The 19,342-nt window shown below is 41.6% G+C and overlaps 1 protein-coding gene and 1 long non-coding RNA gene across 2 annotated transcripts; both read right to left on the bottom strand.

The window, feature by feature from the left end:
• Positions 1–68: 68 nt before the first annotated feature.
• On the bottom strand, positions 69–17,610 carry LOC311111921 (ras-related protein Rab-27A). Its single transcript, XM_084154844.1, has 6 exons — positions 17,459–17,610; positions 6,865–7,037; positions 6,031–6,116; positions 5,781–5,884; positions 5,517–5,640; positions 69–823 (listed from the first exon to the last, which is right to left on the bottom strand). Exons 2-6 carry the CDS (start codon positions 7,015–7,017, stop codon positions 619–621), a joined length of 672 nt encoding a protein of 223 aa, XP_084010970.1. The 5' UTR covers positions 7,018–7,037; positions 17,459–17,610; the 3' UTR covers positions 69–618.
• A 463-nt stretch (positions 17,611–18,073) lies between these two features.
• Positions 18,074–19,137, bottom strand: LOC311111237. Its single transcript, XR_014610759.1, has 2 exons — positions 19,043–19,137; positions 18,074–18,484 (listed from the first exon to the last, which is right to left on the bottom strand). It is a non-coding gene; the product is annotated as an uncharacterized lncRNA (long non-coding RNA).
• Between the last annotated feature and the right edge of the window lie 205 nt (positions 19,138–19,342).

The raw sequence follows: 19,342 nt of genomic DNA, 5'->3' as shown, positions 1-19,342 counted from the left end.
AGAGTGTTTGGCATGAAAACAGTGTTTGAAAGAATACAGCAAATTTAAGGCACATTGTATGATACGAATGAACAAAATCAGCATTTATTTAAATGTAACCTCAAACATTTCTGATAATACACCCAAGATTCCGACATTGTGATAAAAATAAAGACACCGAACTATTCTGCTACGCAGATACCACAGAGCAGGCCTATACAATAAATCATCAGTCTATTCACTACAGATTGCATGTGCTCAGGACTTTTACATTGTACAAGAATAAATGGAAGTGCATTGTGACAAAAATATCCTGTGTCAAAATGTTCAATGTAATAAGGATGGGTTTCCTTTTAATACACAGGGCAGTGTTCTCAACTAATACAATTTCCAGTGGCTTCTCACTTTTCTACTGAATCTCAGAAAATAGTTACAATACACTTATGTTTTACAATCTAAAATACATACAATATTCTCTGAAATGAAACATAAAAAGGCACTTAATTGACTGTGTATGGACAAGTGTATGTAGAGGCACCACACCAAATGGCATAATCAAATGAACAAAACATAATAATGCTTTGGTACATTTGGCAGGGGTTAGTTGCATTCAGCTTTGCACGTCATACCCCCACCCCCCTAACAAGCACATTTGCCCTTCTCCTGGGTCTTGGGCTCTGTGATGTCTGTGTGACCACTGTGTCCGTTAGATCGCACGGTTCCGTCAGGGATCCAGGACTTGTCCACGCAGCGCTCCATCCTCTTCATGATGAGGTCCAGCAGGACATCCACAGCCTGGCTAACAAACTGCCCGTTAGCTGCACTTGTTTCAAAGTAAGGGATTCTGCACAGGAAGGAGAGCAACACATTATAAGGTCAACATTGACTGATATTTATCTTAATGAGGCAAACTATCTACCTACAACCTGAATATGTTTGGATCTAATTGAAAGCTTTACTTTAAGACAGAATATAGTTCTCAGCAGTTGAAAAGAAATCAAGGTTGAAAAAACAAAACTGTTTGGGTGTCCTTTGTTTTTCGTCATGAAACATGCATTTTTGCTACAGCAGTGGAAGATAAATCTTTAAAATAGTAGAGGAGCATGGCTCTCTAAAAACCACAATGGCTTTCAGACTGGTGGAGCCATGGGTTCAAATAACGTAAAAAAATATATGAACACTGTAACCAAATCTGACATATGAGTCATATCTAGTCAACCATGACAACTCAATATGATGTGTGACCTTTCCAGGGTAAGAATGCTGTTAATTGACTATAGCTCAGCATTCAACACCATAGTACCCTCCAAGCTCATCATTAAGCTTGAGGCCCTGGGTCTGAACCCCGCCCTGTGCAACTGGGTCCTGGACATCTTGACGGGCCGCCCCCCAGGTGGTGAAGGTAGGAAACAACATCTCCACTTCGCTGATCCTCAACACTGGGGCCCCACAAGGGTGCGTGCTCAGCCCCCTCCTGTACACCCTGTTCACCCATGACATGGCCAAGCACACCTCCAACTCAATCATCAAGTTTGCACACGACACAACAGTATTAGGCTTGATTACCAACAATGGCGAGACCGCCTACAGGGAGGAGGTGAGGGCTCTGGGAGTGTGGTGCCAGGAAAATAACCTCTCACTCAATGTCAACAAAACAAAGGAGATGATCGTGGACTTCAGGAAACAGCAGAGGGTGCACCCCCGTATCCACATCGACGGGACCGCAGTGGAGAAGGTGGAAAGCTTCAAGTTCCTTGGCGTACACATCACCGACAAACTGAAATGGTGCACCCACACAGACAGTGTGGTGAAGGCGGCGCAACAGAGCCTCTTCAACCTCAGGAGGCTGAAGAAATTCGGCTTGGCACCTAAAACCCTCACAAACTTTTACAGATGCACAATTGAGAGCATCCTGTCGGGCTGTATCACCGCCTGGTATGGCAACTGCACCGCCCGCAACCACAGGGCTCTCCAGAGGGTGGTGCGGTCTGCCGAACACATTACCGGGGACAAACTACCCGCCCTCCAAGACACATACAGCACCCGATGTCACAGGAAGGCCAACAACATCATCAAGGACATCAACCACCCGAGCCACTGCCTGTTCACCCCGCTATCATCCAGAAGGCGAGGTCAGTACAGGTGCATCAAAGCTGGGACAGAGAGAATGAAAAACAGCTTCTATCTCAAGGCCATCAGACTGTTAAATAACCATCACTAGCACATTAGAGGCTGCTGCTGCCTATTGAAATCACTGGCCACTTTAAGAAATGGAACACTAGTCACTTTAATAATGTTTACATATCTTGCACTACTCATCTCATATGTATATACTGCATTCTATTCTATAATATTCTACTGTATCTTAGTCCATGCCGCTCTGTCATTGCTTGTTCATATATGTATATATTCTTAAATTCCATTCCTTACTAGTTTTGTGTGTATTGGGTATATTTTTTGAAATTGTTAGATATTACTTGTTAGATATTACTGCACTGTCGGAGCTAGAAGCACAAGCATTTCGCTACACCCGCTATAACATCTGCTAAACACGTGTATGTGACAAATAACATTTGATTTGATTTAAACAAAACTGTCTGGAAGAGAGACTTCAGACTCCTCTGTTGAGTAAGGAGATTGATGGCTGGCTGTGGTCCTCTGTAGCTCAGCTGGTAGAGCACGGCGCTTGTAACGCCAAGGTAGTGGGTTCGATCCCCGGGACCACCCATACACAAAAAAAAGTATGCACGCATGACTGTAAGTCGCTTTGGATAAAAGCGTCTGCTAAATGGCATATTATTATTATTATTATTTATTATTTACCTGTATGATATTCGGCAATAACACTATGACTAGGCCATGTAAATCAGATTACCTCTCCTAAAACTTTGTTGTCACTTAGATATTTTCATGGCACAAGATAACCATTCAGCTCATCATAAAAGTTTTTGACACAACATGATCATAACTTTACTAGACACTGGGGGCTCCATTTTCGGCTGGCCTTAAGCAGAACGGCTCATAATAATGGCCGGAACGGAGCAAATGGAACAGCATCAAACACCTGGAGCCCGCGTGTGTGATACCATTCCACCAATTCTGCTCCAGTCATTACCACGAGCCCGTTCTCCCCAATTAAGGTGGGGATATTTAAGACCAACCGAAAGCTGGTCGTTATGGCATGGATTTTGACAACGGAAGCGCAGCCTATCCAGCCGAGACGCACAGTACCCATACGAACATGGAATAAGAGATATGCTTTTTGTGCCCATGAACCTCGTATTTAGAAACATAAAAAACGGTGTTTTCCCCCCAATTTCGTTTAATTAAAACCCAAGCATAGCCTCCCGTCCTCTCAATTAAGTCTTTTTTTTTGTCCTGCAAATTCATTCGCCAAGTAGTCAAGACTATCGATAAAGGGGTTGGCTCAAGATCAAGTTTGGCAGCAGAAAAACAGTGAGCGGACATCTCTTTTTATCTGCGTAGGCTATTACATTATTTTAGCCAGCTCCGGTTATTATTTTGGATGTAGGCTATATGCCCATCATGGAACGAGAGATTAGATAATCCGTTGACACTCGTATTTAGAAACATTTACATTATTTCCGTGTAACAATTGCTTGTTTTCCCTTTCGTTTGATTAAAAAACAAGCTACCCTTACCCTACTACAACGAAAGCTGGTTCAACAACAATACGTCTGATGATGTCTTTCTTATCCTGGCCATGCATTCACCAAGTCGCCTATCCATAAAACGTTTCTAAATGGTCTACTAATGAGGCTTTTGCCGACATGCTTTGATATTCATTATTCACAATTCAGATAGGCCTACCCTGTCCAGTTACCAAAGACACGCTCCTCCAAACTTATTAAAATATTTCTGTCCTATAATGCAGGATCAACGGTAGGCCTAGGCTATATTTTGCTTATTGAGAATGTGCCTCACACAAACAATACAACTTAAGGGAGCCTTGTATTTTTTATTTTATAAGTGCGATACCTAAAGGCCTATACTCATTGAAGCCAATTATAACAATGTTGACTTAACATTTACGTCATTTAGCAGACGCTCTTATCCAGAGCGACTTACATTTTTTTTTTTTCATACCCCCTGTGGGAATCGAACCCACAACCCTGGCGTTGCAAACGCCATGCTCTATCAACTGAGCTACATCCCTGCCGGCCATTCCCTCCCCTACCCTGGACGACGCTGGGCCAATTGCGCGCCGCCCCATGGGTCTCCTGGTCACGGCCGGCTACGACCGGCTACGGTTGACTTAACACGCCAAACATATTGAGCAAACACTGGATGTTTTTTTTTTCTTTTTCCTGTTGCTATCACTCCCTACTTATGCTATTGAATAAACTGTAGTATTAATCTACAATGGACTAGGACAGAATATTCCGTGCCCCCAGCCGAATTGATGAGTTGAGTTGATGACAATGCAAAGACCTTCAATAACCTACAGAATTTGAGAGAAACACATGCAGCCTTGATTGGCCAGTGAGTGACCAAGTTATCCTCACACCTACAACTTGTTTATTCATCAAAACCCAGCCATTTCCTGCCACCGCCAGCTATTGCACTCATAATTAGCTGTGAAAATAGCAAAAATATTTGACACACCCCTCAACCTACAGTATTAGAGCTATCGCCAGCGCTTACATTTACCATTGCATTACATGCTGACCACACTGCCCGCGTTGCGTGCATCAATGAGCGCCTGCATACCCAGGCGCTAAAATAGAACTTGGTTCTATTTTGATGCTTGAGGCGCTGCAAATCCCTTCTCTCCCATCTCCTCATTGTTTTTTTAGGTGCTTATTCCCACGTGGGTGATTGAAAGATGAACTGAGGTCCACACTCCAGTCAAAGTTGGTTGCCAAACTCCATATAAGATTACTAGAAACTAACTAGGTTTCCCCTTTTATCTGTGGATTAATTGTTGGAGTAGAGAACACACGATTTTGTGTGACTCAAAATGGGTCAAAATTCTACAAAGATCTACAAAAAAGGACCAGGGCAAATTAGCTAGCAACAGCAAGCTACCTAGCTAAATGTCCATGAATGTTTCATGTGTTTTGACCAGTCCCCAAATTAATATAGTTGGTTCAGAGTTTGTTTTGATATTTCAACATGCGTGTCCTGATCTTGTCTGGTGTGGATGGACAAAATCAACATGCGTGCGATGCCGCACGTGCATGCCCGGTCTAGTCAGCATGTTAGGTTTGTTAAAATAAAGGCCATAGTCTCTTACAACATGGCTTTTGACCCCAAATATGGTGCATTTGTTAGATTTAGCAAAACATAGGAGGTCCATATATAATCCCTTTGTATTCACTAAATGTGTATCTTCAGGTCACAAGCAGGATACTTTACATGGGTGTGTAAATATTTGCCTTTCCAGAAGGACCAACCTAGCCTAACATTTAGAATCGTTCGAGATTCCCCTGCACAGTCTTGTGTAAACACACATCAGCCACTGCCTTCTTGGCAAATGTTTCAGGGAGGGTTAGGCACAGGTAAGGGACACATACCCATACTTCTCTGCCAGCTCACGGGCCTCATCTTCACGGACTGCCCTCTGCTCCTGCAGGTCACACTTGTTGCCACAGAGTACAATGTCTGGATTCTCGCAGTAAGCATGCATCTGTAATTGGCCTGAAAAAGAGAATAAGCCAGTCATTAGCCCAACAGTCCCGATTTAAAGATAGTGGTTAAGACACTGCACACACCTTTAGATGTCAATAGGAGACTCAAGAGATTGTACATGTAGATTCTGACAACCACAGAGGACTTACTCATCCAATTTCTGACATTGAGGAAACTCTGCTCATTGGTGAGGTCAAACAGGAGGAGGAAGCCCATCGCATCTCGGAAGAAAGCTGTTGTCAAACTCCGAAACCTGACACCACACAAGAAAAAACACCTTGTAAAGAGCTTCATTCAGCTTGGAGAAAGTAAGCATTTGAAAGCTGCCAACAACTACCTGAGAGCCAGTGAGGGCTTGAGCAAGAGTGTCAGTGGGAGATGAGTTTTGGAATGGCTTACCTCTCCTGTCCCGCCGTGTCCCACAGCTGAACATGAATCCTCTGTCCTCTGCCTGCTGCCCCGTCTGGACCATTTGATTTGTATACCTGTCAGACAGAGACAGCGTTATATATAATATATATATATATAAGGTGAATGCACCAATTTGTAAGTCGCTCTGGATAAGAGCGTCTGCTAAATGACGTAAATGTAAATGTAAAGTTATTATACCCATATAAAGAAGTGTGAGGTCATCTGGCTATGAGGCCTAAAAATATATTTTCCCATTAGTCATCCTACATATATTATCTTGCAACCCAAAGAGAACCTAAACATTTAGATGGAAAATGTTTGCCCTGATAATCTCTACAATATACACAGCATGAGTGATTATGCCTAAATTACCCTGGTGTTTGGTTATGTGGTGTGAAGTGTTTATTTTCTAGGAGGGTGCTGCTGAACTAAAGTGATATTAGTCATCCTTTCCTGGTCTGGGAGTTCCTCAGATTCCTGCAACACCCACACATAATACTACATCTGCAGGTTCATATGTTTCAGACCCCCCCCCCCCCCCCCCAAAAAAAAAGAAGAGTTATACCGCTCTATCTTTTGCACTATGAGGAGTAATGTTTTGAAGCTCCTACTTACTTTCCATGGTTAATAGTAAACCTGCACTACAAAACATTTCACATGGAATAATTGGCCATTTCAAATGTTAACTCTTTCAACCAAGCAGCATACTAATTGGTCATTACGGGTGGCAGGGGAGCACCTGTATGTGAATAATTAAATTAATGGTCAGACACACGCAAATGTTTTTAATGACAAATTGTATGACTAGGGCAATCAACTTACCACTCGTTTTTCTCTGAAATCAATGCCCACTGTAGTGATGAATTTGGAGTTAAACTTTTTGTCTGTGTACTGGTAGAGAAAGCTGGTTTTCCCCACTCCAGAATCACCAAGGGCTAGGAATTTGATGAGGTAATCATAGTCCCCATCAGACATAGTGAGTGCTTATTTCAGACCTGAAAACCAGACAAAGAAACCAAACAATGAAGGAAGCAATTTACAAACTGTGCACATATCCTGATACAAATTTAAAACAGAGACTGTAGAAAATAATTTGTAAACTACACTATATATACAGAAAAGTATGTGGACTCCCCTTCAAATTAGTGGATTCAGCCATTTCAGCCACTTCAGCCACACCCGTTGCTGACAGGTGTATAAAATCGAACACACAGCCATGCAATCTCCATAGACAAACATTGGCAGTAGAATGGCCTTACTGAAGAGCTCAGTGACTTTCAACGTGGCACCGTCATAGGATGCCACCTTTCCAACAAGTCAGTTCGTCAAATTTCTGCCATGCTAGAGCTGCCCCGGCCAACTGTAAGTGCTGTTATTGTGAAGTGGAAACGTCTACGAGCAACAATGGCTCAGCTGCAAAGTGGTAGGCCACACAAGCTCAGAGAATGGGACCATAAAAATCATCTGTCCTCAGTTGCAACACTCATTACTGAGTTCCAAACTGCCTCTGGAAGCAACGTCAGCACATGAACTGTTCGTCGGGAGCTTCATGAAATGGGTTTCAATGGCCGAGCAGCCGCACACAAGCTTAAGATCACCATGAGCAATGCCAAGCGTCAGCTGGAGTGGTGTACAACTTGCCGCCATTGGACTCTGGAGCAGTGGAAACACGTTCTCTAGAGTGATGAATCAAGCTTCACCATCTGGCAGTCTGACGGACGAATCTGGGTTTGGCGGATGCCAGGAGAACGCTACCTGCCCCAATGCATAGTGCCAACTGTAAAGTTTGTGGAGGAGGAATAATGGTCTGGGGCTGTTTGTCATGATTCGGACTATGTCCCTTAGTTCCACAGTGAAGGGAAATCTTAACGCTACAGACGATTCTGTGCTTCAACTTTGTGGCAACAGTTTGGGGAAGGCCCTTTCCTGTTTCAGCATGGCAATGCCCCTGTGCGCAAAGCGAGATCCATACAGAAATGGTTTGTCGAGATCGGTGTGGAAGAACTTGACTGGCCTGCACAGAGCCCTGACCTAAACCCCATCTTACACCTTTGGGATGAATTGGAATGCCGACTGTGAGCCAGGCCTAATCGCCCAACATCAGTGCCTGACCTCACTAATGCTCGTGGCTGAATGGAAGCAAGTCCCCGCAGCAATGTTCCAACATCTAGTGGAAAGCCATTTTTATTTTATTTTTTAAACCTTTATTTAACCAGGTAAGCCAGTTGAGAACAAGTTCTCATTTACAACTGCGACCTGGCCAAGATAAAGCAAAGCAGTGCGATAAAAACAAAAGAGTTACATATGGGGTAAAACAAAACATAAAGTCAAAAATACAACAGAAAATATATATACAGTGTGTGCAAATGTAGCAAGTTATGGAGGTAAGGCAATAAATAGGCCATAGTGCAAAATAATTACAATTAGTATTAACACTGGAATGATAGATGTGCAAGATATGATGTGCAAATAGAGATAATGGGGTGCAAATGAGCAAAATAAATAATATGGGGATGAGGTAGTTGGGTGGGCTAATTTCAGATGGGCTGTGTACAGGTACAGTGATCGGTAAGGTGCTCTGACAACTGATGCTTAAAGTTAGTGAGGGACATAAGAGTCTCAAGCTTCAGAGCAAGTTGCAGCGGAGGGTGCAGAGCTGGTGGCCGGGGTAGTGGTAGCCAGGTGGAAAGCATGGCCAGCCGTAGCAAAATGCATGTTGAAATTCTCGATTATTGTAGATTTATCGGTGGTGATAGTGTTTCCTAGCCTCAGTGCAGTGGGCAGCTGGGAGGAGGTGCTCTTATTCTCCATGGACTTTACAGTGTCCCAAAACTTTTTGGAGTTAGTGCTACAGGATGCACATTTCTGTTTGAAAAAGCTAGCCTTTGCTTTCCTAACTGCTTGTGTATATTGGTTCCTAACTTCCCTGAAAAGTTGCATATCGCGGGGGCTATTCGATGCTAATGCAGTACGCCACAGGATGTTTTTGTGCTGGTCAAGGGCAGTCAAGTCTGAGGAGAACCAGGGGCTATATCTGTTCTTAGTTCTGTATTTTTTGAATGGGGCATGCTTATTTAAGATTGAGAGGAAATTACTTTTAAAGAACAACCAGGCATCCTCTACTGACGGAATGAGATCGATATCCATCCAGGATACCTGGGCCAGGTCAATTAGGAAGGCCTGCTCGCTAAAGTGTTTTAGGGAGCGTTTGACAGTGATGAGGGGTGGTCGTTTGACCGCGGACCGGTTACGGACATAGGCAATAAGGCAGTGATCGCTGAGATCCTGGTTGAAGACAGCGGAGGTGTATTTAGAGGGTAAGTTAGTCAGGATGATATCTATGAGGGTGCCCATGTTTACGGATTTAGGGTTGTACCTGGTAGGTTCGTTAATAATTTGTGTGAGATTGAGGGCATCTAGTTTGGATTGTGGCTTTAAGAACTGGTCTTCTAGTGCGTTGGGTACAGAGAATAAAGGGGGCAGATTTCCGGGCGTTGTAGAATAGATTCAGGGCATTATGTACAGACAAGGATATGGAAGGATATGAGTACAGTGGAGGTAAACCTAAGCGTTGGGTAACAATGAAAGAGATAGCATCACTGGAGGCACCGATTGAGCCGGTCTCGGCGTGTATGGGGGGGTGGAACAAAGGAACTATTTGAGGCAGTTTGAGAGGGACTTGGGGTTCTACAGTGAAATTGTATAATAAGAACTAACTGGAACAGCAATAGGCAAGGCATATTGACATAGGAGAGAGGTATAAAGCATCACAGGTGTTATTAGAGAGAGCTAAGACAACAACTGGTAATGGCGATAAAGTTTGGGCCGAGGCTAAACAGATAAACAGGACACCGTGTAAAGGAACAGTCCAGCAGGCATCAGCTGAGTGATCATAAGGTCCAGTGAACAGCAATATGTGAGTCCGAGAGCAGTTCGAATTTGTGCCACAGCACAGGCGAGCAGGAAGAAGAAGGCTTCCCAGAAGAGTGGAGGCTGTTATAGCAGCAAAGGGGGGGACCAACTCCATATTAATGCCCATGATTTTGGAATGAGATGTTGGACGAGCACGTGTCCACATACTTTTGGTCATGTAGTGTATTTCAAATTCAGACAAATGTAATTAAATCATGAGCACATTTTCAGAGTGTTGATTTTTCTGCTAGCAGGGTAGAGTGCCTGCGAAACAGTTAATCCAAGGACAAACATTTTAGAACTATGTTGGAGACGGACACGCCTGTCTGTCTGTCTTTTGAGAGTCTAGCCTACAGCTCTTTTGTCATGGTCATGTTGTAAGTATTCTGACACAGTAACAGGAAACACACATTTTTTATCTGAAAGAAAACTAAATTTGCCTCTAAGCATGTTCAATAAGGAAACAGAAAGGAAATACTCAAACTCAGATCCTGCTATAGCCCCATCCGAGGTAAACTTTCACTTGCTTGCTTGGTAAAAGTGGATAGTCTCCTATTTGGGGCAACTGTTACAGATTGAAATTCTACATGAGAGGATTAATTGGCGATAATTAGGCAAATAAGACCAAGAATTACGCAATTGATCAACGGACTGTAAAAATTCACAAGAAAAACTAGTTCTTCCATAGAGTTGTCAAAATTGAGTTCAAATTGTATTGAGCGTTGTCTGGGCATCTGGAGTTTTCACTGGCATGATTGGTCATGGTCCATAAATAGTTTGTGTAAACAAATCAGAATTAATCAATGTGTTTTTGATAGATACAAAATGTATTACACAAAGCTATAGTGCCATGCATTACTACAGAGTTATTATATCATAGCTAGAAAGTTGAGGCCTGTGAATGAGAAAGAATATCGTGGACACAAGATGAGCTGAACACAGACACCCATCAAATTATATTCAAGGGAACAAGCTGGGTGTGATTCCCACTGAAAGCAGAGTCCATCATATGACCACAGCATGGAAAGGCATTCAGACACGTCCCACATTCTTTCACTCTGTCCAGCGCTAAAACCCTCATCCTGAGCAATAAGCTGCTTAAAGTCTGGAGCAAAATCAAGTTCTGTGATGAACACACTGTGACTGGACTTGCGGCACCCCATCTCCAGCCTCTCTGAGCTGTTCACCAGTGGGAAATGGAATAGCCAGGCTTACATTCTAAAAGGCTTGTATATGGACAGACTTACTAGGCTTCACCGCACAACTGCACAGTACTACCTGCACACACTAATCGATTGACCTCGTCAAGCAAAAAGGACAGTCAACTGTGTCATTGTACAAGTAAATGATATGTCTCAAATCTCTTGGTCGCCAGGCAGTTCATGTTGCTATAAGTGGACACAATCTGGCCAGCAGGGACACATTCACAGAGGCTTTCCCCAGAGAAACAGGCACCCAGGCTTGCGGGCAGCCCTGCTTTTTCGAAGGTTAGGATCACTGAGGCGGCACCAGTCGCCTCCAATGGTAATCAGATTAACTGCAAAGGTTCATGTGAAAGCAGGCTGCTACAGAGGATGCTAATCATGTAGGCCAAAGGCTTACAGTCTCTAGTGAAAGTCTACAGACCCCTTGCACATTTAGCAGCCTTAAAATTGTATCTAAAAAGGGATAAAACAATTTTTTTTAAACATCTTACTGATCTACACAACCAGTGCCTGCAACCTGGTTCAGGTTATCAGTCAACCTACCAGAGTAGTTACAAACAGCACAGGAATGAAATCATCAACATGTATTGATCACATCTTTACTAATGCTGCAGAAATTTGCTTGAAAGTAGTATCCAGATCCATCGGATGTAGTGATCACAATATAGTAGCCATATCTAGGAAAACCAAAGTTCCAAAGGCTGGTCCTAATATAGTGTATACAATAACTTTTGTAGTGATTCCTATGTTGTTGATGTAAATAATATTTGTTGGTCCGTGGTGTGTAATGAGGAGCAAACAGACACTGCACTTTACACATTTATGAAATTGCTTATTCCAGTTACTAATAAGCATGCACCCATTAAAGAAAATGACTAAAAACAGTTTAATCCCCGTGGATTGATGAGGAATTGAAAAATGTTATGGTTGAGAGGGATGAGGCAAAAGGAATGGCAAATAAGCCTGGCTGCACAACCGATTGGCAAACGTATTGCAAATTGAGAAATCATGTGACTAAACTGAATAAAAATAAGAAGAAACTACACTATGAAACAAAGATAAATGACATAAAGAATGATAGTAAAAAGCTTTGGAGCACCTTAAATGAAATGTTGGGCAAAAAGGCAAACTCAGCTCCATCATTCATTGAATCAGATGGCTCATTCATCACAAAACCAACTAATATTGCCAACTACTTTAATTATTTTTTCATTGGCAAGATTAGCAGACTTAGGCATGACATGCCAGCAACAAACGCTGGCACTACACATCCAAGTATATCTGACCAAATTATGAAAGACAAGCATTGTAATTTTGAATTCTGTAAAGTGAGTGTGGAAGAGGTGAAATAATTATTGTTGTCTATCAACAACAAGCCACCGGGGTCTGACAACTTGGATATTGCCACTCCTATTTGCCATATGTTCAATTTAAGCCTAATGGAAAGTGTGTGCCCCCAGGCTTGGAGGGAAACAAAAGTCATTCCGCTACCTAAGAATAGTAAAGCCCCCTTTACTGGCTCAAATAGCCGACCAATCAGCCTGTTACCAACCCTTAGTAAACTTTTGTAAAAAATTGTGTTTGACCAGATACAACGCTATTTTACAGTAAACAAATTGGCAACAGACTTTCAGCACGCTTATAGGAAAGAACATTCTACAAGCACAGTACTTACACAAATGACTGATGATTGGCTGAGAGAAATTGATGATAAAAAGATTGTGGGGGCTGTTTTGTTAGACTTCAGTGCGGCTTTTGACATTATCGATCATAGTCTACTGCTGGAAAATCGTATGTGTTATGGCTTTACACCCCCTGCTATATTGTGGATAAAGAGTTACCTGTCTAACAGAACACAGAGGGTGTTCTTTAATGGAAGCCTCGCCAACATAATTCAGGTAGAATCAGGAATTCCCCAGGGCAGCTGTCTAGGCCCCTTACTTTTTTCAATCTTTACTAACGACATGCCATTGGCTTTGAGTAAAGCCAGTGTGTCTATGTATGCGGATGACTCAACACTATACATATCAGCTACTACAGTGACTGAAATGACTGCAACACTTAACAAAGAGCTGCAGTTAGTTTCAGAGTGGGTGGCAAGGAATATAAGTTAGTTCTAAATATTTCTAAAACTAAAAGCATTGTATTTGGGACAAATCATTCGCTAAACCCTAAACCTCAACTAAATAATGTGGAAATTGAGCAAGTTGAGGTGACAAAACTGCTTGGAGTAACCCTGGATTGTAAACTGTCATGTTCAAAACATATTGATACAACAGTAGCTAAGATGGGGAGAAGTCTGTCCATAATAAAGCGTTGCTCTACCTTCTTAACAGCACTATCAACAAGGCAGGTCCTACAAGCCCTAGTTTTGTCGCACCTGGACTATGGTTCAGTTGTGTGGTCAGGTGCCGTAAAAAGGGACTGTACTGTAGGACCTGTCTTGTTGATTGGGTCAGAACAGGCCAGCATGACTGTTGTGTGGTCAGGTGCCGTAAAAAGGGACTGTAGGACATGCCTTGTTGATTGGCTCAGAAAAGGGCAGCACGACTGGCCCTTGGACATACACAGAGAGCTAGTATTAATAATATGCATGTCAATCTCTCCTGGCTCAAAGTGTAGGAGAGATTGACTTCATCACTACTTGTATTTATGAGAGGTATTGACATGTTGAGTGCACCGAGCTGTCTGTTTGAGCTGCTGGCGCACAGCTCGAACACCCATGCATACCCCACAAGACATGACAAGACACAAGAGGTCTCTTCACAATCCCCAAGTCCAGAACAGACTATGGGAGGCGCACAGTACTACATAGAACCATGACTACATGGAACTCTATTCCACATCAAGTAACTGATGCAAGCAGTAAAATTTGATTTAAAAAACATAAAAATCCACCTCATGGAACAGCAGGGACTGTGAAGCAACAAACATAGGCACAGACACATGCATACAAACATGGGATGTTAATTGCTTAATTAACTCAGGAACCACACCTGTGTGGAATCACCTGCTTTCAATACTTTGTATCCCTTATTTACACAAGTGTTTTCATTATTTTGGAAGTTACCTGTATGTTGCCTTAAGAGTTGGGCAAAGTTGGTACAATCTTATTCAAAATTATTCACAGCTGTTGTGTGAAGACACACGCAATCAATACATATTTTTTACAATTAGGAAAATGTTATATAATTTTAATTTATTTTAAAAACGTGGAAAAGGTTGTGTAGATAGGTAGGGGAAAAAATCTATTTGAATCCCTTTTCGGATTAAATTTTAAGGCAGCAAAATGTGAAGACTGTGCAAGGGGTGTGTAGACTTTCACTAGGCACTATCATCAAACTGCCTATCCTTCCCTAAGCTACAGTCTGTAGACAATAAACAAAAGCCTAAATTACATATGTGTATCTAATTATGCAAAATGAGTTTGGTTTAGTTTGTTTTTACTGAAATCATTTTTTTGAAGTGTGGGGTAAGAAGTAGTAGGCTTCTTTAAATAGGTAGGATAGGACAAAGAAAGTTAAAAATAAATAAAACAATAACTAATTTCTAGAAAAGTCATGTCATGAGACTAATCTTATCACAGCTTCTATAAGGAAACCTGAATGACTGTGATGAAATGTGTTGCAGATGAGCAGCAAAAGAAAGTTGTTGGAGGAAGCCTACTACAGTGACTGCAGTATGAAATATTTTAACAAGGTGTGAAATACAACCTTGCAAGTTAGACATTACAGCATCTTGAGTAGGCGTTCTGCACTTGTTTTTGAGTGAAATCACAGCTATACACTGACTGGCTAGTTCTACCTCTCTGCCTGTCACTGATATCAGGTAAACATTCATTCAGATTCCCTACACTTATGTTCATGAATTTGTTCCCACATCAAGGAAGTTGTTTACGGTCTGACTCTGTATAAAAAAGGCTGTTCAGTAGCAAGGAGAGGCTGGTCACCTGCCTGGCATGTAATGTTCTTATATGAATTACATGCTTCACAAATGATTTGATTCACATCGCTGCCCCTGCCTGGTTCTAAAACAGAAGACCCTATTGCCTTTTTTTGTGCTATTACACAAACAAGGATCAGCCTTAGTCCTCTTCCCAATAGGTGTTTCAAAGTTGTTATTGTATGTTTACTTTCAAACCTAAACTTCAAGTGAAAGTGATTAAAAGAGAAGGCTTTAGGCAAAGCCTTGTTCTCTGGTAGTGCTAATTTCACACTAGTTAGAGGAAGGGCCACCCAGATTATGAGCCAGCAAGTAGAACAAAGCCTTTCATCAGACATTCTCAGAACAGTAGAGCTGAAGTACCCACCCTGGGCAGTTGTCCAACTCTAATGGTGAACTCATCGAAGGAGGAGGCGGATATGCAGATGACATGAATTTAAGCAAACTGCACAAGATGAAGGGTGTTGCAGCACCACAATGCTACAGCACTCATCTCAGATATGTCTTGACAGAATGACTTGCCAACATGCATTTGAAATATTATCAGGCTTCATGTTCAGGGCTGGAGGCAGTATTTTGTAACATCATTTTGTATACATCTGTAAGTGAAGAGATGTTATTTTGATGATGAGGAACGGTTTACAGATTATGATGGGCGGCGGGTAGCCTAGCGGTTAGAGGATTGGGCTAGTAACTGGAAGATCGCTAGCTCGAAGACACAACCCTAATTACTCCAGGGGTGCTGAACAATAGTGACTCTGGCCATGACCCCACTCTCCGAGGGCGTCTCAGGTGGAGTGTGGATATGCAAAACACACATTTCCAATTCATACATGCATATTAATACACACTTGTACATGTGTGCAATTCGACAAATATAAACACCCACCAAATTATTATTTGATTATGGTTGCGGTTATCAGTAGAAACATTTCAGACAATGTACCTGGGCACACACACACACACAAAGAAAATTGATTAACTGACACAAAACCTACATGAAACATAAACAACATCTAATAACCCTCAGCTCAGTTTGTCATCATGTGGTTGTCTTGACTGGTAATGTTTTACTCTACCATTGACACTGTTTAATAAGCATAATTCAAGCTCAATTGCACAAATCTCAGACAAGACAGAAGTCGCTGCATCTTTGAATAGCTGACAGCTGGAAAGTAAACTAAAGACAACCCAATTTATTCCAAATGAAGTATTGGATAATCATGTCCAGAATGTGTTTGAACCTTGAGAAAATAAAAATAGATGAACAGAGACCTACAACTACTTAAAAACGTTCATTCTTGGTTTGGTCTGAGCTGTTTTTTTCTGCATGGCATATCTCCAGCTAAAATGCAAGACCGGTATTCCTATGATACCACACCAAGTTAGGGAGGTAGACACCTGGTGATGTTTCACCAGCCAAATGGATACAGGTTTATGGATAGATAAATGTAGTCAATACAAGGGTAGTAATTATGATGTCCCATTACACGTCTACAGTTTCCCTCTTCATTGTTCCTTCAACTGGAACAAAGTGTGAGGGAAAACTATTAAATAATACTGTAAGTTGTGCTGTATTCAACACTATTCTAATGTGAAAACCTATTTGCCAGTGTTAGTTGGCACAGACCTGTGTAGCCTTTATTAGCTTACTACATTAAGTTGACTGCACTCTCAAACAGTGCCCTTACAAAAAAGATTGCAGTTAGAGTGCAGTATAACTGCATTGCAATTACTGCGTCCAAAAACACCAGTCGACTGCAGTTAATGCACTTTTACTGCAGTTTCAAAACTGCAATCTTTTTTTGTAAGGGTCATCAAATAAATGTTTTGAAGGGGAGGATTAAATTGATACACAAGACAACGTAGCGAAAGCAATGTGCACCACCAGGAGATAAATCTTACCTTTCTAACTGATGCTGAAGGCTTAAAACGAATGTGATCAGGAAATGTTGACATCAATTCCCAATGGAAGTGTAGTATTGTTACCCTATCAAGTACAGGCTGCACGAAGCCTATCCTGTGTTACAATGTAGGCCTATCTAATTTAAGAGTTCACCCCCGATTTCGGATTCACTATAAAAATGGCATACATCGCATGTTGTAAAAACACAAGAACTCTCATTGCACTTTCAGTAGCCTTGGCTTCAAGTAGGCCTAGTAAATGTGAGCAGGAAATAACTTCGTTTCACTGCAGCCTCAGTGAAAATATATGTGGTCGTTATACGATAATGTAATCCCATCCTGAGAAAAATGTAACATGTTGCAGTTACAGCTGTCGAGAGAAACAAATCCGCTAAACAGCTCCATATGTTGAGACACATTTATTACGGTAACTTTCGAAAAATTCAACTTACCAGTGTCTGCGCTTCACTTTATTCCTTGGTGTTTCGTGTAGAAGCGCCCTATCAAAAGCGATGACAATTGGTTGATTTCTTAAAAGAGCTCACTAAATTGAGTTGACTAAACCTGTTTGATGCATTTGTTGCATTAACACTCTTCACAATGTAACATCACTTCCCGTTCAGTTGAAGTAAGCCAGCCCCTCCCTCTCTCGCCAACGCATAAAAGACCTCCGTGGGAGTTCGGAACGGAAAAATACCTTTCCTGCGCAGGAGTATTATTTTGGAACTAAAATGTGAATGTTGTGGCTTGAGAAAAAGAGCTGTCGATCCTTTAAAATGCTGGTGTTAAAAACAAGTTAGAAAGTTAGGAAGAATGTTATAAGGTACATGTGTAGTGGATTGTAAAGAACTTGCAGTCGGATAATTTTCCTCAGTTATTTGATTGCATAGGGTGGTACATATAATATAATTCCCTGCCTGATCCACAGGTGCTTTACTTCTAACAGTAATAAGGGCAAAATGAGGACACCAAGTGGTTCCTTGAGCAAAGTTCAACCTGTGGTGGCGGTGATAAGATATTCTTGCTGACAATACTGTAGGCTTGACATTTACAAACCTACCCTGACATATAGTAGTACAAGGGATTTTATTTGACATTCAATTCACATGATCTGTAATTTACACACAAAACCACAAATCAACTGAAATTATTAATTGACAAACACTTCTGCTAAGGCCACTGACTGTCCCACATTCTCCTACACAGTTCTATTGACTTCAGACTGTCCAGGACTCTCAGGCACATTGTTGCTGTCTCCAGACTGTCCTTGGCTCTCGGGCCTCCAATTGTCCTCCGGTTGACTCAAAGTCTCTGGAAGATAGTTATTGTGCTGGGGCTCAAACATGGGTCTATATATATATATAAACACCCCCAGCAACTCCTAGCACAGTGGCCAAGGCTATCTGTGCAAAAGGTATCCTTCGTCGAAACATGTTCTCTCTGGATCAGGAGTCCCACCTACACTTGCATCGTTGATCCTGGAAGAATAGAAGAGATTACCCAAAAGTTTTGCCTTGCATTGTCACTGATGTTGTACATTACGTTTTTGCAGGAAGCACACATAAAGCCTTCATCATGGGGCACAATTGTGCAGTAGAATGTCCTATCATGACATACACGATATGCCACATTTTAAATCTCGTGACATTACCAAGCTGCTACATATACAGAGGAGGAAATGTAAGCATATGTAAAACATTGTGTGCATGATACAGTATTAGTAATGTAAACTCGAACCTCAGCTAGATACAGCATGCCATAATAATGACATGAATCCTGTATGTCCCTGTGGTGGTATGTCAGATTCTTTGTAACATGTGACATTGCAAATCTCCCCACTACACTTTTACACGAATGCTAATTGGTTATCCTAACCTGCTGCGTAAATTCTAACCTGTTACAAAAAGTAAATTTTTACCAAAAGCTATAACGTTATGCCTTCTATACAAAACTGTGGGTTGTTAGCCATAGCTAGCTAACTAGCTAGTGAGACACAAATCTTATATTGGTTTCATAATTGTTTTAACATAACTCACCACGATCTTTTATGAAGTGTGTGGAGACCAAAACGTCTAGCAATTCCAACAATTAAACAACTGACGTTGGCTAGCAAGCGACATTTGGTTTAAGTGCAAAGGTCGAACATGCATCTACGGCGAATGAAAGGGGACAAGATGAACGACAACAATAAACTGAAATGCGATTCCCCATAAAATGCATATTATAATTGATAAAATAAATGGTATGTTCTATAAGTGGTACAGATAACATTCTAAGCTGTATAACTTTACATCACCGATATGTAACACACGAATGTTATCTTGACAATCGCATAT

This window comes from Coregonus lavaretus (assembly GCF_964263955.1).
Source record: "Coregonus lavaretus genome assembly, chromosome: 37".
NCBI classification, from domain to species: domain Eukaryota; kingdom Metazoa; phylum Chordata; class Actinopteri; order Salmoniformes; family Salmonidae; genus Coregonus; species Coregonus lavaretus.
The sequence above is the reverse complement of the archived record's forward strand: the minus strand, read 5'-3'. Positions and strand labels throughout refer to the sequence as shown.

What these genes read in the sequence shown, in the direction of transcription:
- LOC311111921 (XM_084154844.1), bottom strand. Translation starts at nt 7,017, where the DNA reads ATGTCTGATGGGGACTATGATTACCTCATCAAATTCCTAGCCCTTGGT. An exon ending in ATTTCAGAGAAAAACGAGTG is followed by an intron (nt 6,117 to 6,864) that starts GTAAGTTGATTG and finishes TCTGTCTGACAG; the next exon opens with GTATACAAATCAAATGGTCC. An exon ending in GACACGGCGGGACAGGAGAG is followed by an intron (nt 5,885 to 6,030) that starts GTAAGCCATTCC and finishes GTGTGGTGTCAG; the next exon opens with GTTTCGGAGTTTGACAACAG.